The 15,177-nt window shown below is 58.9% G+C and overlaps 2 protein-coding genes across 8 annotated transcripts in view; both read right to left on the reverse strand.

Annotated features, from left to right (window-relative positions):
* LOC119842226 (von Willebrand factor A domain-containing protein 5A) overlaps positions 1-15,177 on the reverse strand; it is a 40,742-nt gene that overhangs the window by 15,047 nt on the left and 10,518 nt on the right. The window contains exons 7-13 of one of the 7 annotated variants that reach the window (XM_043495567.1): positions 12,896-13,068; positions 12,659-12,747; positions 12,360-12,504; positions 11,676-11,755; positions 10,922-11,036; positions 10,625-10,837; positions 7,892-7,933 (exon numbers count right to left, since the gene is read on the reverse strand). In XM_043495567.1, coding sequence (XP_043351502.1) covers positions 7,907-7,933; positions 10,625-10,837; positions 10,922-11,036; positions 11,676-11,755; positions 12,360-12,504; positions 12,659-12,747; positions 12,896-13,068 — 842 coding nt within the window. In that variant the 3' untranslated portion in view covers positions 7,892-7,906. Of the gene's footprint in view, positions 1-7,891; positions 7,934-10,624; positions 10,838-10,921; positions 11,037-11,671; positions 11,756-12,359; positions 12,505-12,658; positions 12,748-12,895; positions 13,069-15,177 lie in introns of those variants that run through there. The other 6 variants (XM_043495569.1, XM_043495571.1, XM_043495570.1 and 3 more) reach the window with 6 other exon arrangements.
* On the reverse strand, positions 2,848-7,916 carry LOC122456395 (von Willebrand factor A domain-containing protein 5A-like). The gene is made up of 7 exons (XM_043495572.1): positions 7,776-7,916; positions 7,307-7,410; positions 6,788-6,996; positions 5,760-5,894; positions 4,342-4,478; positions 3,605-3,731; positions 2,848-3,220 (listed from the first exon to the last, which is right to left on the reverse strand). Exons 1-7 carry the CDS (start codon positions 7,800-7,802, stop codon positions 3,141-3,143), a joined length of 819 nt encoding a protein of 272 aa, XP_043351507.1. The 5' UTR covers positions 7,803-7,916; the 3' UTR covers positions 2,848-3,140.

Here is a 15,177-nt window from a genome sequence, read left to right on the forward strand (position 1 = left end):
GAGGGCGGCCCAGTTCCCCTGCCATTCCCTGGCGCAGGGGCACAGACCGGGGAGCGGATTGCCTGGGACATTTTGCCCCGAAAGCCTTTGATACCCCGGAAGGGAAGGACACTAGGACCTGGCTGGAGGGCCGAGTCACCCCGAGGCAGCTGCAGCTCCTGGGGAGAAGGGCTGCGGAGTGAGTGGGGACGGTGGGAAGTGAGACCCCGGAAGAGGGTGCAGCACCTGGAAGGAACAATGCCCTCAGTGGCCAGGAGGAGGCGCCCTAGCGGCAGGTGGTGAGGTGGCTGTACAGCGTGGTCCCCATAAGCAATGCAGGGTGCCAGTCTGCGGTGGACTCGATGCACAATCCTGTGTCCTGCTGGAGGCTGGACGGGATGGACACTCCTCCGGGCCCTAGAGCCTACAGAGCCATGAATCTGGGACAGGGGACAGGCCCTGTCCTGGCCCCCAGAGGTGGTCGCACCCTCCTTCCCGCCCTGTCTCTCCCAAAGCCCTGGTGGGGTTGCCAGACTAGGGAGAGGAAACGCCCCAACGCTGGGCACAGAGCAGAGAGCTCCTTGGATCTGTCCTGGGGGAGCTGGGCCCATGATCAGAGGAGGCCCAGTGCCCCATGTGAGCCCAAACGAGCTAATCAACACCTGTGGATGGACAAGGACACCACGGAGGAGGGGGGGTGGGTCCTGGGGGTCGCCCTTGGGCCTCTGCATCAGAGGGGAGCAAAGCTGGTTCCGGAGGTTTGATTTGCTGGCGTTTGGCCAAAACACCTTGCTAGTGGGATGGGGGAGGGGAAGGTGCGCGCCAGGGGCTGGGGAGAGGCCCTGCCTGGGACGGTGCCCCACTGTGGGGGACAGCAAAGGCAGCTGCCAGACAAAGCCAGGTCCCACATCCCCCATCAAAACTGGCCGATGGGATCCATGCTCAGCCCTACCTCCTCTGGGATTTAGGCACATCTCTGCTCAAGCATGGCAGCCAGAATGCCATCCTGGAATTAGGCACCATGCCAGGAAAGCCAGAGGCGGAAGGGGGTAGATCCGTATGATTCCTCGCCCACCTGGGTGTGGGAGACCCGGGTCGATCCCCTTCCACCTGCCAGGGAGACGGGATTTGAACCTGGGCTCCCCCCTGCAGGAGAGTGCATTGACCGCACTGCGGGTGTCACCCCGGAGCTGCCGTGAGGAACAGGCAAGGGGAGCTGTTGAGTGACAAGCGAGTGAGTGACTCTGGAGTCTGATGCCTGCAGACCTCCCCACGGGGCAAAGAGCAGGACCCCCAGCTCCCCCATCTAGTGAGTTATTGATCTAGAGAACAGCAGCTCTGGCTGGAGCCTCCCCTGGGTTAGCCTGGCCCTCTGGCTTAGGGTGCTGCAGCCTGGTGAGACCCATGCTCCCGGCCTATCTCCCCATCCGGCAGGGTGGGGAACTGAACCAGGGCGACTCCTCAAAGCCCTGGGGTAAAAGCCCTAAGGAGCAGCTGGAGCTAAGAGCACAGCCACTGGATTTGGCCTTGCGACAGCTGCTTGGAGCCTCCCGCCAGAGGTGCAGGGCCTGGGGTCATGGGCAAGGCTGTAGGGACCCTGACAGTGAACAGGCAGGTGCAGCAGGAGCTCGCAGGGTTCAACAGCAGCTGAGCAGGGTTGGGAAATGCTGTGGAAGCCCGAACGTTGGACAGCAGAGGCGGCAGTGGGAGTTGGGCACCTCTGTCTGAATCGTAAGATCCTGTGCTAGCCACGGGCAGAGTTAAGGGCATTTGGGGGCCATGCTCTGTGTTTCCTGACCGAATGGGCTTGTATTTCTTTTCAGTGTCATGGAGACGGTGAGTCTCTGGGATTTGCAACACATGCTGTGGGGATCCCGGCACCAGTCATGGAATATTTTTTACCCCACATGGACGGGCTCTGCCCCTCACCTTGAACTTCACCTTAATGGAGCTTTCTGCTTGGTCACCTACAAAGAGCCTGGATTCTGCCTGCTCCCACCCAGCTCCTGGGCTCAGAAGTGGGGGTTTGTCCCACCCCAAGGCCCCGGCTAGGTGCCAGCTCCCCTGGGTTTATAGCTGTTACACATCAGGATGACAACCCCCATCCCTCCAAACTGTCCAGGGGAGCTGGGCACCCGGCTGCCGGCTGGGCCTGGAAAATCTCCCCCCATCTTTTTGCTCTAGAATTGTTCCTTCCAATTTCAATGCCTTGGGCTGGCAGCATTAGGGCCTGGCCCGACGGCTGCTGGGGTTCAGCGCAGGAGGCTTGGCTGCTGGAGCCCACATGGCCGTCGGTGTCAGCGCACAGGCGGGAGCAGCCTGGGGGGGGCGCGTGTGAGCAGGGAGGGAGAGCGTTTGCTGCTTCCCTGTCCCATTACAACCCCGCTGTGGCCTTGCTCCAGGCAGGGCTGGAGTTTCCCGAGCTGCAGGGGCGCTGGATACCCGGTTCCCAGGTATCTGAATGGGAATCACGTGTCCCAGCGGCGGCCGAGCAGGGGCCGATTTTCCAGGCCTGATTCCAGGCTGATTTTCCTTCTCCTGCTGGAGCAGAGACCAGTTGGGGGTGTCAGGGATCCGCACAGACCCACAGCTAAAACCACCTGCTAAACCCTGCCCTGCACCCATGCCCTGCGCCTGCCACCTGCACCCCACATGCTCCCCGCTCTCCGGGGCTCCTCCCGGCCCTAGCCAGCTGCCCTGGTGTCTGGGTCCAGGTGCTCTGCCCCACCAGAAAGCCAGCGCTGGGAGCGCTAATCCACCTGCTCAGGGCAGGCCGTCCCTGACCCTGCTGGGAACCCAGTGCCCTGGGCAGCCATGGGGAGTGCAGAGCCCCGGGACCCCAGCCAAAGCCAGGCAGACAGACAGACAAACCCAGGGAACTGCTTTATTCCAGCGAGGGGCTGGCAGAGACAGGCTCCGCCCGCAGCACTAAGGGCCTGTCCGTCCGGTGTCAGTTACAGGGTCAATGTAAATGGTTTTTGTTAAACTTATGCAAACCAACTGGCTGCTCTTAATTTAGGATCCCTGGGGGGGCTCTGCGTGGCTGGAGGCCCAGGGTAGCTTGGGACAGCGATATGTGGATGGGGGTGGAGGCTCAGCTGGGCTGGAGGCCCAGGGTAGCTGGGGGGAAGGGTACGGGGGCCAGGAGGTGGGGCGGGGGCTCAGAGACCGAAGACGGCAGGCCCAATGCTGCAGCCCAGCAGGGTGTTGGCGGCTTCCAGGCATTCGCTCAGCCGGGGCCCTGCAACGAGAAGAGGGTCAGGGAGAGACATCAGTCTGGGGGACAAAGAGCAGAGAGCTCACAGCCCGGGGGGGAATGGGACAGGGAGCCTGTCTATCCCGGGACTGGAGGCTTCTGGGGGTCTGGCTGGGGTGCCAGAGGCTGTTAGGATGCCGGGGGGGCAGGGGACCCTGGGACCAATGGGGTGCAGGATCTCAGGGCTGTGGTTGGCTGGACTGTGGGGTCCCATGGAGTAGGGTTAGTGCTGTGGGCTTGGGACCTGGAGGATCTCGTGTGGGGGCTGGGCTGTGGGACTTGGAGGTCTTGGGGTGGGCTGGGCTGTGGGGCAGGGGATCTCTGGTCGAGGCCCTGGGCCCTGCTCCCGAACGCCCATTCCCCTCTCACCTGCGTGGCCCCGTACCCAGCCCACAGCCTTGGCCTCCAGCAGCTCCCATTCGTCACGCTGCCCCGCGGCCCGGCCATGCAGCCAGACCACGGCCAGCACTGTGGCCCAGATGCCGGGGGGCACGTCCTGTGGGGGGGGGGGGAGGAAGGAGATACAACCTGAGACAGCACCCAGTCTGGGGACCCCCCGTCTCTCCAAGCTCTGCCCCCATCCTCGCGATCCCTAATGCTGCCCCATACCCCCACTCTAGGGACACCTCCCCCCGGACTGCCCCATCCTCTCGCCCCGGGGACCCCCCCTACACTTCCCCAGTGCTCCCCCCATCCCCTGCCCTGGGGGCCCCCCAATCCAGCACACCCACCCCTTCCCCAGGCTCAGAGGGTTCCCAGCCCCCCCCGCTCTAGCACCGTGGACCCCCTTCTCAGACACCCAGTGGCATTCCCGGGGGTAGGGAGACAGCCTCAGAAAGGACCCAGCCTCGCCCTCCCCATGTCCCCCTTGCAGCCCTGAGCTCCCTCGATCCAATGCGCCAATCCCCTGCAAGGGGGTTTCTAACTCCCCTCTGTGGGCCTGTCTTCCCCACTGGGCTCCAGGTTCAGGGGTCATTGGATCCAGTCGCTCTTAGACCCCTCCCTCAGTCTGGGTCACGCCCAGTCTCATCTAGGAGCAGAGAACAGGCCCAACTCATGGCACCTGCCCCTCCATCTCTCCCCTCTCCTCCGCCCTCTCCACTCACCTGACTGGGCATCCTCCCCCTGGCATCAGTCTCGCTCACCCCCAGTGCAGCGGCCAGCTGGGGGTCAAGGTCCCATGATCCGTCGGCATTCTGCAGAGACACCAGCCTCAGCAGGGGAGACTCCTCTGGTGCCCACTCTAGGGAGAGACGTGAGGAGATGGCTCTTGCACAGGGTTATGGATACAGAACAGCAACGTGGCCTGTCCACGCTGAGGGACAGTCAACAAGCTTAACTGTGAGCCTCTGTGTATCCTTAACTCTGCCCCTCCATGGACATCCTTAACTTTGCTCCATCCTTTATCTGCTCCTCGGCACCCTTAACTCTGCCCCCTCCTGCACCCATGGGATGACAATTAATTTGCAATCGGAGTTAGGAACCAAACTCCCTTGGGCCCCATGAACGTCTCCGCCCCAGTCATTAATCTCACAACCCTAGGGTGTTTCTCAAACACAATCTGACCCCGGAACCATCCCACACTATAGCCTGTGATACAGACCTACGTCCCCGGAGACACAGAAGCGTCTAAGGGTATAGGGGAGATGGGATGTTACAGAGTCTATACGATATTATAGCCATGCCTGGGCTAGGGTTATGGAACACAGTTAAGGTTACCTGGGCTACAGCAACTATGTATTTCTAGACTCTTCCAATTCAGGTTTTAAGGGTAGCCTTAACTTTAAAATTTCTGCCCTTCGCGGGCTTCTTCGTTTAGAAACCAGACCGTGCCAACCACGATCTGTGCCCCTGAACTCACCTGTACAAACATCCAAGCCTTGGCCCAGTTTCACAAGGGTTTTTTGTCTGGGAATTTAGCTGCGTCCATTTCAGAGAAAACTGCTCAGCGACATTTCTGTTACTAAAAAGCGACTGATTACCCCCTCTGCTGCCCAGTTGACCCCCTCCCCCCCACTTAGCTCGATACAAACTCACATCCCAAATTCCAGCTTCACGAAGTTTTTTGCTTTATTTTTAATAAGTTTCCTTATTTTTTTTTTCATTTTGTTGCAAGATAATTTGCATCACGACACTTAAAAACCCAGCTGTGGACTCCCCCTCCCCCAGCGTCTGCTTTGCCCAGGAAGTTCCTTCACTTTCTATGTAGCCGTTAAACACTTGCCCAGCTCTGGGACCGTCAGTCTCGGACCCGAGGAAGCATCATCCTGGCGTTTGCTGCCCTCCCGGTGCCCTGACTCCCAGCCCCTGCCCCCCTCACCTTTCTGGGACGTGGTCTCCGGCAGGGTGTCATGTATGCAGAACCTCCTGCCCTTACTTCGGGGGCTCCCCCGGCTGAGCTTTGGGATGGGGAGGGAGCCAGGAGGCACAGTGCTGGGGGAGGAGCCAGCCAGTGTACTGGCCCTGGGGAGCTCTGAGGGAGAGTGCCCCGGAGGGGATGGGGGGGGCGGGCAGCGGCTCTCACCTGGCACATCTGAGCTGTCCTCAAAGTTGCAGATCATGGCACAGTCCACGGACACATGGGAGGGCCCTTGGGCCCAGGCCATGGGCACAGAGGCAGAATAACACATCTTCTGCAGGAGGGTTGTGGCCCCAAAGCCTGGGGGGGGGGGGGAGATGGACGGACAGAGTGGGACAGACAGACATGCAGACAGAGACAAGCTAAGAGAGGGAAGGGAAATCCCCCCACCCATGGCACCCAGAGCGAACGCAGCACTGGGACCCTTCCGCCATGCCCCCCCAGCTGGGACCCCCTACACCGAGCCCCATCCTCCTCTACCCCCAGCTCCCTCAGAGTCAGGATCCCCCCAGCCCCTTCCCCACAGGCTGGGACCCCCCTGAATCCAGCCCCTCCCCTGCAGCTTCCCCCCAGCTTCATCCAGCCCCAGAGGAGGTGGGTATGGGTCCTGCACCCCATGGATGAGGGCAGGATGCTGGTGGGGCGGCGAGAGGCCCCAGCTAGCCAATCTGGCTCATGACAGCGATGTGCCCGCCCCTCCGGTCCCTGCCTCTGTCTGGGTCTGACTGTCTGATTCTCGGTCTCTGCCCCTGTCTGTTTGGGTCTCTGCTTCTGGGTCCATCTGTCTGTCCATCCATCCCACAGGCTCCACTCTCCCGGCTAGGATGGGTCAGGTCCCGCGGGCTGTCCCCGTCCCACCCAGCCAGCACCCGCCGCTCCCCCCCTGCCCTGGGGACAGGGGCACTGGGGTCGCCCTGGGCGGCAGTACAGCCCCACAGGAGCTGGGGCAGGGACAAGAGCAAAGGGACATTAGCCCATAACTATGATGCCCCCCTCCCGATGCTTCAGGGTCCCTCCTCTCACACGGGGATCCCCCTGTTCTGGGATCCTTCCCATAATTCCCTCCCCCTTCCCTCGCCCCGGTGCCAGGTTCCCCCAACAGTGCCAGGTTGATTCCTCCTCCCACCTGAGCCCACCCCCCCCGCATGCTGATCCCTCCCCAGTGCTGGGATCCCTGACCCGTCCGGGGTTACCTGACAGCGGGATGTCCCGTCTCACCAGCGGCCCCTGCACCGGCTGCCCCCGCTCTGTGTCCACCCCCACGTAGGCCGTGAGGGAGCAGACGACTCCCGAGCTCAGGCTGGTCTCCAGCGCCCGGCGCCGGTCCCCCTCTGACCTGGCCCCCACGGCCCCCTCCAGTTCCAGCAGCAGCCATTTGGCTGCCAGCCGATGAACGGGCAGCCTGTACTGGGGACAGAGAGTCATGGGGTGAGCCCCGGACGCCTGGGTTCCTGCCACTGTGGGGAAGGGAGTAGGGGCTAGTGGGATAGTGTATTGTGGGGGGGAGCCAGGACTCCTGGGTTCTATCTCTGGCTATAGGAGAGGAGTGGGGTCTAGTGATCACAGCAGGGAGACTGGGAGCCAGGACTTCTGCTTCCTTCTGTGACCTGGGGCAGGCCCCATCCCATCTCTATTCCGTTAGTGGTGGGGATGTGGGGGGCAGGACCCGGCCGGCTTGGTGAGGATGTGGACCATGGGAGTGTTGCTGTCACCTGTCTCCATCTTGTGGCTGCAGGGGGAACTGCAGCATCTCCTTGTAGGTCTGGTCCTGGATGCAGTACTGCACGGTGACGCCCCCCACGGCAGTGTCTGGGGGCTGCGGGCAGAGAAAGGGGTCAGAGGTGGAGTGCGAGGGGGGAGAAGATGCCTGGGGATCCTCCCAGACCCAGGTTACAGAACAAAGGGGGAAAATATACTTGATTCACAGCAGTTGGGGGTTGCCTAGTCAGCCAACAGCCATCAGTAGGGTCAGGAGTTAGTGACCCCTTTTGAGATCAGTGGGGCTGGGGTAGCACAGAAACCTCCAGCCCAGTGGTCACTGGTAGGGGATACAGTTATCGATCCCCACGGAGGTCGTGTCTACGCTACATACTACAGTATGCAGTATACCTACGTCACTCAGAGGTGTGAAAAATCCACACTCTTCAGCTTCAGCTCCCTGAGCGACGTAGTTACACTAACCGTAGCCCCCCGTGTAGACAGCGCCATGTCAGTGGGAGAGCTTCTCCCGTTGGCTTAGAGCATCTTCACCAGACATGCTACAGTGTAGCAGCTGAGCCATTGTAAATTTGTAGAGTAGATCTGCTCTGAGATCAATGCAGCCAGGCTAGTGCAGAGACCTGCAGCCCAATGGCCATTGTTAGAGGCCAGAGTTAACAATCCCCACTGAGATTGATGGGGCTGGGATAGGACAGAGACACCCCCCAGCCCAACTGCCATCATTAGGGATCAGAGTTAACAACCCTCACTGAAATCAATGGGGCTGGGATGGCACAGAGACCCCCAGAAAAATGACCATCATTAGGGCTCAGAGCCAACAATTCCCACTGAGATCAATGAGGTTGGAGTAGCAAAGAGACCTGAAGCCCAATGACCATCATTAGGGACCAGAGTTAACAATCTCCACTGAGATCGACGGGGCTGGAGTAGCACACAGACCCCCAGCCCAATGGCCATCGAGAACATAAGAGCAGCCATACGGGGTCAGACCAAAGGTCCATCTAGCTCAGTATCCTCCAACAGTTTAAACCTGCTGTTTATTAATTTCATTTGGTGACCCCTAGTTCATGTGTTATGAGAAGGAGCAACACGTCCTTATTTACTTTCTCCGCACCTGTCATGATTTTATAGACCTCCCATCATATCCCCCCTTATTCGTCTCTTTTCCAAGCTGAAAACTCCCAGTCTTAATCTCTCCTCATACAGAAGCCGCTCCAAATCCTTAATCATTTTTGTTGCCCTTTTCTGAAACTTTTCCAATTCCAATGTATCTTTTTTGAGTTGGGGCGACTAGCTCTGCACGCAGTATTCAAGAAGTGGGCATACCAGGGATTTATATAGAGGCAATGTGATATTTTCTGTCTTATTATCTAGCCCTTTCCTAATGATTCCCAAAATTCTGTTTGCTTTTTTGACAGCAGCTGCACATTGAGTGGATGTTTTCAGAGAACTATCCATAATGACTCCAAGATCTCTTTCTCGAGTGGTAACAGCTAATTTAGACCCCATCATTTTAGATGTACAGTGGGGATTATGTTTTCCAACGTGCATTACTTTGCATTTATCAACATTGAATTTCATCCGCCATTTTTTTGCTCAATCAGGTTTGTATCATTTTTGGTGGTGCCCAGAACGGGTCCAAGCAGAGCTGTCCAGTCCACAGGATGGACTGGGACAACTTCCCCGGTCCTGAGCTTTGTGGGTCCCCGCGCTTCAGGGGGATGTGGGGTCCAGGGTGGCCTGGGGGATTAGCAGGGGGCCTGGCGCTGGCAGCAGCAAGCGACCTGGCCCCGGACCACTCTGCTGCACTCTGTCCAGCCGGCTCCCGGCGTCGCTCGGGGGAGGGGGCGAAAGCCGGAAGGAGGCAGGGCAGGGGTGGGTGCTTTGGGAAAGGGGTGGCATGGGGGTGGGGCTGGGTCACTTGCTGCTGCCGGTGCCAGGCCCCCTGCTAACCCCACAGGCTGCCCTGGACCCCGCATCCCCCTGAAGCGTGGGCCGCACAAAGCACAGGGCCCGGGGCATTTGCCCTGGTCCGTCCTATGGACGGGATGGCTCTGATTAAATATAAGCTCAAACAATGGTGGAGCCGTGCCCATGTTCCTGAATATGGGTGGAGCACGGGCACTACAGGCCCATATAACTCGCCGCCTATGTTGTGAGATCCTTTTGTAGCTCTTCGCAGTCTGCCTCCGACTTGACTATCTTGAGTAGTTTCGTATCATCTGCAAATTTTGTCATCTCACTGTTTACCCCTTCTCCCAGATCATTCATGAATATGTCAGATAGGACTGGCCCCGGAACAGACCCCTGGGGGACACCACTATTTACCTCTCTCCATTCTGAAAACTCACCATTTATTCCTACTGTTTATTTCTTATCTTTTAACCAGTTACCAATCCATGAGAGGACCTTCCCTCTTATCCCGTGGTAGCTTACTTTGCTTAAGAGTCTTTGGTGAGGGACCTTGTCAAAGGCTTTCTGAAAGGCCAAGTGCACTATATTCACTGGATCCCCCTTGTCCACATGCTTGTTGACCCCCTCAAAGAATTTGAGTAGATTGGTGAGGCATGATTTCCCTTTACAAAAACCATGTTGACTCTTCCCCCAACAAATTCTGTTCATCTATGTGTCTGACAATTTTGTTCTTTACTCTAATTTCAACCAGTTTGCCCGATACTGAAGTCAGGCTTATCGGCCTGTAATTGCCGGGATCACCTCTGGAGCCCTTTTTTAAAAATTGATGTCACATTAGCTATTCTCCAGTCATGTTTAGTTTATCAGTCTGTTCCAAAACCTCCTCTAATGACACCTCAGTCTGGGACAGTTCCTCAGATTTGTCATCTAAAAAGAATGGCTCAGGTTTGGGAATTTCCCCTCACATCCTCCACCGTGAAGACCGATGCAAAGAATTCATTTAGTTTTTCCGCAATGACCTTATTGTCCTTGAGTGCTCCTTTAGCACTTCGATCGTCTGGTTGCCACGCTGGCTGTTTAACAGGCTTCCTGCTTTTGATGTTCTTAAAAAATTTTTTTGCTATTACTTTTGGAGTCTTTGGCTAGCTGTTCTTCAAATTCTTTTCTGGCCTTCTTAATTATATTTTTACACTTAATTTGCCAGAGTTTATGCTTGTTTCTATTTTCCTCACTAGGATTTAACTTCCACTTTTTAAAGGATGCCTCTTTACCTCTCACTCCTTCTTTCAGAGTTACCACCCAAGAGGGGGTGGGAGGTTCCTGGCTCAGTCACTGATCCTGACTCCTGGGGGCATCCCGGGAGGGGCGGGGGGGGGGGGGAAGGCTCGCTCTCTCACCTGGGGCTTCCCGCGGAGCTGGGCGTAGATGAGGCACCGCTGCCCACGGAAGATCACCTCAGGGCCCCGGCCCAGCAGCTCCGCCTCCATCCCGGGGGGCAGATCCCAGCTCAGCGAGATCCCGGTCCCGGCCGGCTGCAGGGCCCGCTTCAGAGACTGCAGTGCCTGGGGGAGAGACCGATACACCCAGGGTGGGGCTGGGACACCTGGGTCCTATCCCCGGCCTGGAGGTGGGCGTGGGGACTGGTGGGTTAGAGCAGGAGGGGGAGTGCGGAGCCCGGACGCTTGGGTTCTCACCTTGGGCTGCATACGGTCCTGGCCCGTGATGAACTCGGCGCTGCCCCCTGCTGCCCGGGCGATGCCTTTGACCAGAGCCGTGGAGGCCCCTTCCCCAATGCCGAAGGAGAAGCACCTGCAGGGGGGCAATGTCCGGAGGAGGGGGGGAAGAAAGGTGTGTTAGAGACAGGAGGGGGAGCGGCAGAGCTGGGGGGGCCCATTCAGTGCTGAGGGGAAGTTGGAGAGAGGCCAGTAGGGCTGGGGGCAGGGTGAGATGAACGGATGGGCAGATGCTGGGGTTGGGGGTTTTTCATCTGGTAGGGCTGGGGGGCAGGGTTGGGGAGATGATGGGGCAGAGGTTCTCCATGCTGGCAGGGCCGGAGGGAGAGAGACTGAGGTTGATGGGGGGGTCTCAAGGTCAGCAGGCAGCTTTGAGGAGATAATGGAGGGCAGGGTTGGGGGTGCTGGGGGTTCCCAGGCATGGGGGAGAGAGTTTGGGGTTGCTTAGGGTGTCTAGGCTGGCAGGGCTGGGGGGGCAGGGTTGAGAGGTAAGGGTAAGGGTTAGATTAGGGTTTGGGGCATCTGCCCTGGCTTCCGACAGTCTGATCTGAGGTTGGCACCCTTAGCTGGGAGCCACTCCGCACACGGTGACAAGGTTGGGGGGAATCTAGGGGGCAGGGTGGGGAGGTGCTGGGAGGAAGGGCTGGGGGGCAGGGCTTAGGGGGTGCTGGGGGGCACAGTGGGAGGGATGCTGGAGGACAGGTGCCCCCATTACCTGTGCGCCCCCCGGTGATGCTGCACCTCGGTGATAACCTCCTGGGTGTTCACCACCTCCCCGTCCGTGAACACGAACAGCTGGCAGGAGAGAAACGCTGTCAGAGCCAGGGACCCAAAATCCCCCTGGAGACACCCCCTCCCCCTGGGAATAGTGGCAGTCCCCAGAGAGCCTGCCCCACTGACCTCCCTCCCAGAGACCCCCAGCCCCATGAGATCCCCCAGACACTCCTCCCCTCCCTCCCAGAGGCCTCCACGGGGGGGGGGCTGACAGACGGGGACCCCTGACTCTAACTGTGACCCCAACTGTCACCTCTTCCCTGGCCCCTGGAGACACTAACCCACCCGACTGCTGTGGGCACCTTTCTGGGAGCTCCCTCCTGCCCCCCACCACGTGCCCTCTCTGCCCCCCGGCTGCAGGGCAACCCCCAGAGCTGGGCACAGCATCCAGTGCTGCCCCCCAGCTCTAGACAGAGGTACCACCTCCGGCTCCTGCCTGCCATGCCCTGCTCCCATCCCCAGATGCATCAGCCCCCTGTTGGCCCCAATCCTACTGTGAGCCCCCCCCCAAGTCTCGATCAGCTGGCTCCTGGCTCCCAGCCCCTTTCCAAGCGCCCCTTATCAGCTCCCACCAGCCCCAGTCCCTCTCCGAGGCCCTGGGATGCCCTGCGGCTGCCCCTGATACCTGGCGTGGGTGCCCGTCTCGGCAGGGGCTGCGGTAAATGGCTCGTAGTGGTGCCAAGATCTCGGTGCCCCCCAAGTCAGCCTGGAGCTGCTGGACCCACTGCAGGGACTCGGCCATGGTCTGCTGGGTGTATCCCACACTCTGCCTGCGGGGGATGCCGAAGGGTCAGGGGCCAGGACAGGTGGAGCCAGGGACAACCTGACCCCAGCCAGCCCTGCCCCCAACCCACAGATACCCAAACCCCAGCCTGCCCTGCCCCCTAACCCAGCCAGCAACCCCCCAGCCCCTCTCCGACTCACGGGTAGAAGGACTCGAACTGAGACCCAAAGCCGTAGATGTTGAAATAACAGCCCAGGGGCAAACTCTTCAACAGCAGGACCAGGGTCTCCTGGGGATGGACAGATGGATGGAGTCACTCCTTGGGTCCAGCCAGCCTGGGCTCCCTCCTTCCCCCGGTTCTGCCCCCCGCACGCCCAGCCAGCCTGAGCTGATCCCCTCCACAGGCCCATCTAATACGGCCTCCCACCTGGCCGTACCTTGGCGCTGTCGATGCGCTGTGGGGAGTGGTCTCGGCCGTCCAGGGGGCACTCCATGCTGCCGGAGCGGTCCAGCAAAAAGATGAACTCCCCGGCCGGGCTCTGGCCTGGCACCACCTCGGGCAGGCTGGGCAGCAGGGTCACCATTAAGGCCGGGTCGCCCATCAGGGAGCCTACGGGGAGATGGGGCCAGCCCCAAATGGGGTGGAGTCCTGTGAGCCTACGAGAGCCCCCAGTCCCCTCTGACTGCCCGAGAGCCCCACCCATGCCCCTCCTGCACACTGCCCTCCCTCTAGATTCCCCAGTGCCCCCAGCCCCTCCAGTAACCCCCAACTACCCCAGAGCCCCACCCACCCCCACTCCTCTGTCCCTCCCCCCACTTCGCCCTCCCCACAGATCCCCCACCATCCCCAGCCCCTCAACGCCTCCTGACTGCCCCAGAGCCCCACCCCAGACCTCCTTCCCATAGATTCCACACTGCCTCCAATTCCCAGCCCCCCAGAACTTGCCCTTCCATCCCCCGTTCTCCCCTGTATCTCCAAACCTGCAGTGCACCCCAGTGTTTACCTGCTCTCAGGAACTCCGTCCTCCCACTCCCAGCTCCACTGAGACCCCCCTGCTCTGGGCCCCCCACACCTCAACCCCAGCTCTTTCAACACCCACCCATAATCATAAGGACCAGACTGGGTCAAACCAAAGGTCCATCTAGCCCAGTATCCTGTCTGACAACAGTGGCCAGCGCCAGGTGCACCAGAGGGAATGAACAGAACAGGTAATCATAAAGTGATCCATCTCATCGCCCATTCCCAGCTTCTGGCAAACAGAGGCTAGGAATACCATCCCTGCCCATCCTGGCTAAAAGCCATTGATGGATCTCTCCTCCATGAACGTATCTAGTTCCTTTTTGAACCCTGTTAAGGTCCTGGCCTTCACAACATCCTCTGGCAAGGAGTTCCACAGGTTGACTGTGCCACTGTGTGAAGAAATACTTCCTTTTATTTGTTTTCCATCTGCTGCCTATTAGTTTAATTTGGTGACCTTTGGTTCTTGTGTTATGAGGAGTAAATAACACTTCCTTATTTACTTTCTCCACACCCGTCATGATTTTATAGACCTCTATCATATCCCCCCTTAGTCATCTCTTTTCCACACTGAAAAGTCCCAGTTTTATTAATCTCTCCTCACATGGAAGCTGTTCCATACCGCTAATCATTTTTGTTGCCCTTTTCTGAACATTTTCCAATTCCAGTATCTCTTTTTTGAGTTTGAGCGACCACATCTGACACAATAGTCAATATGAGGGTGAACCATGGATGTATCTAGAGTAGCGTTTCTCAAACTGGGGTCTGCGAGGGAACTCCATGGCGGCTGCGAGCCCCGCTGATCAACTCTTCCCCCTCCCTCCCTCAACTCCTCCACCCGGAAGCAACTGCCAGCTCCCTGTGGCCCCTAGGAGGCCAGTGAAGCTCCACTCACTGCCCCCACCCAAGTGCTGGCTCCGCAGCTCCCATTGGCCAGGAAGGGGCAGGGCAGGGCAGGGCATCCCTGAAAAATTTTAAATCAAAATGGGGGTCCTCAGATTGCTGAAGTTTGAGAACTGCTGACCTAGAGGCGATACGATATTTCCCGTCTTATTCTCTATCCCTTTCCTAATGATTCCTACCATTCTGTTAGCTTTTTGACAGCCGCTGCACTTTGAGTGGATGTTTTACTCCCGGGGGGAATTCTGCACCACTGCGCATGCACAGAATTTGTGTCCAGCACAGATTTCTTTGCTTCCCCTCAAAAAAAAAAAAAAAGACTTTGACGAAGAAGCAAAGGGAAGCCACAAGAGTGGTCATGTGACCCTCCCCAGCTGTATGTTTCAGGTGCCCAGGGCAGCCAGCAGAGAGGTATATCACTGTGGGGCAGGACTGGGGAAGACCCGGCTGATGGCTACTACTCTGTGCTGGGTTCAGCTGCTAGTCCCGGCTGGGCTGGGGAGGGCGGGACTTCCTCTTCCCCTGCACGGCATCTGGGGCCGAGTCAGACCTACCCCCAGATTTCTCCCCCGACTGCAGGAAGGTCTGCAAAGTGTCCCCCCGCCCGCCCCACTTCCTGCACCGATCGCTCCTCAGCTGCAGGGGGAGGGATCCCTGTAAAGGGAACTGCTCCTCCATCTGCCCAACCCCCCTGCATCCAGACTCATACCCAGACCCATACCCAGACCCTCCCGCCAAGCCTCACCTCCTTGCACTCGGATCTCCACCCCACTGAGCCCCACTCCTCCAGCATCGGGACCC

Source organism: Dermochelys coriacea, chromosome 13, assembly GCF_009764565.3.
Source record: "Dermochelys coriacea isolate rDerCor1 chromosome 13, rDerCor1.pri.v4, whole genome shotgun sequence".
Taxonomy (NCBI): Eukaryota; Metazoa; Chordata; order Testudines; family Dermochelyidae; genus Dermochelys; species Dermochelys coriacea.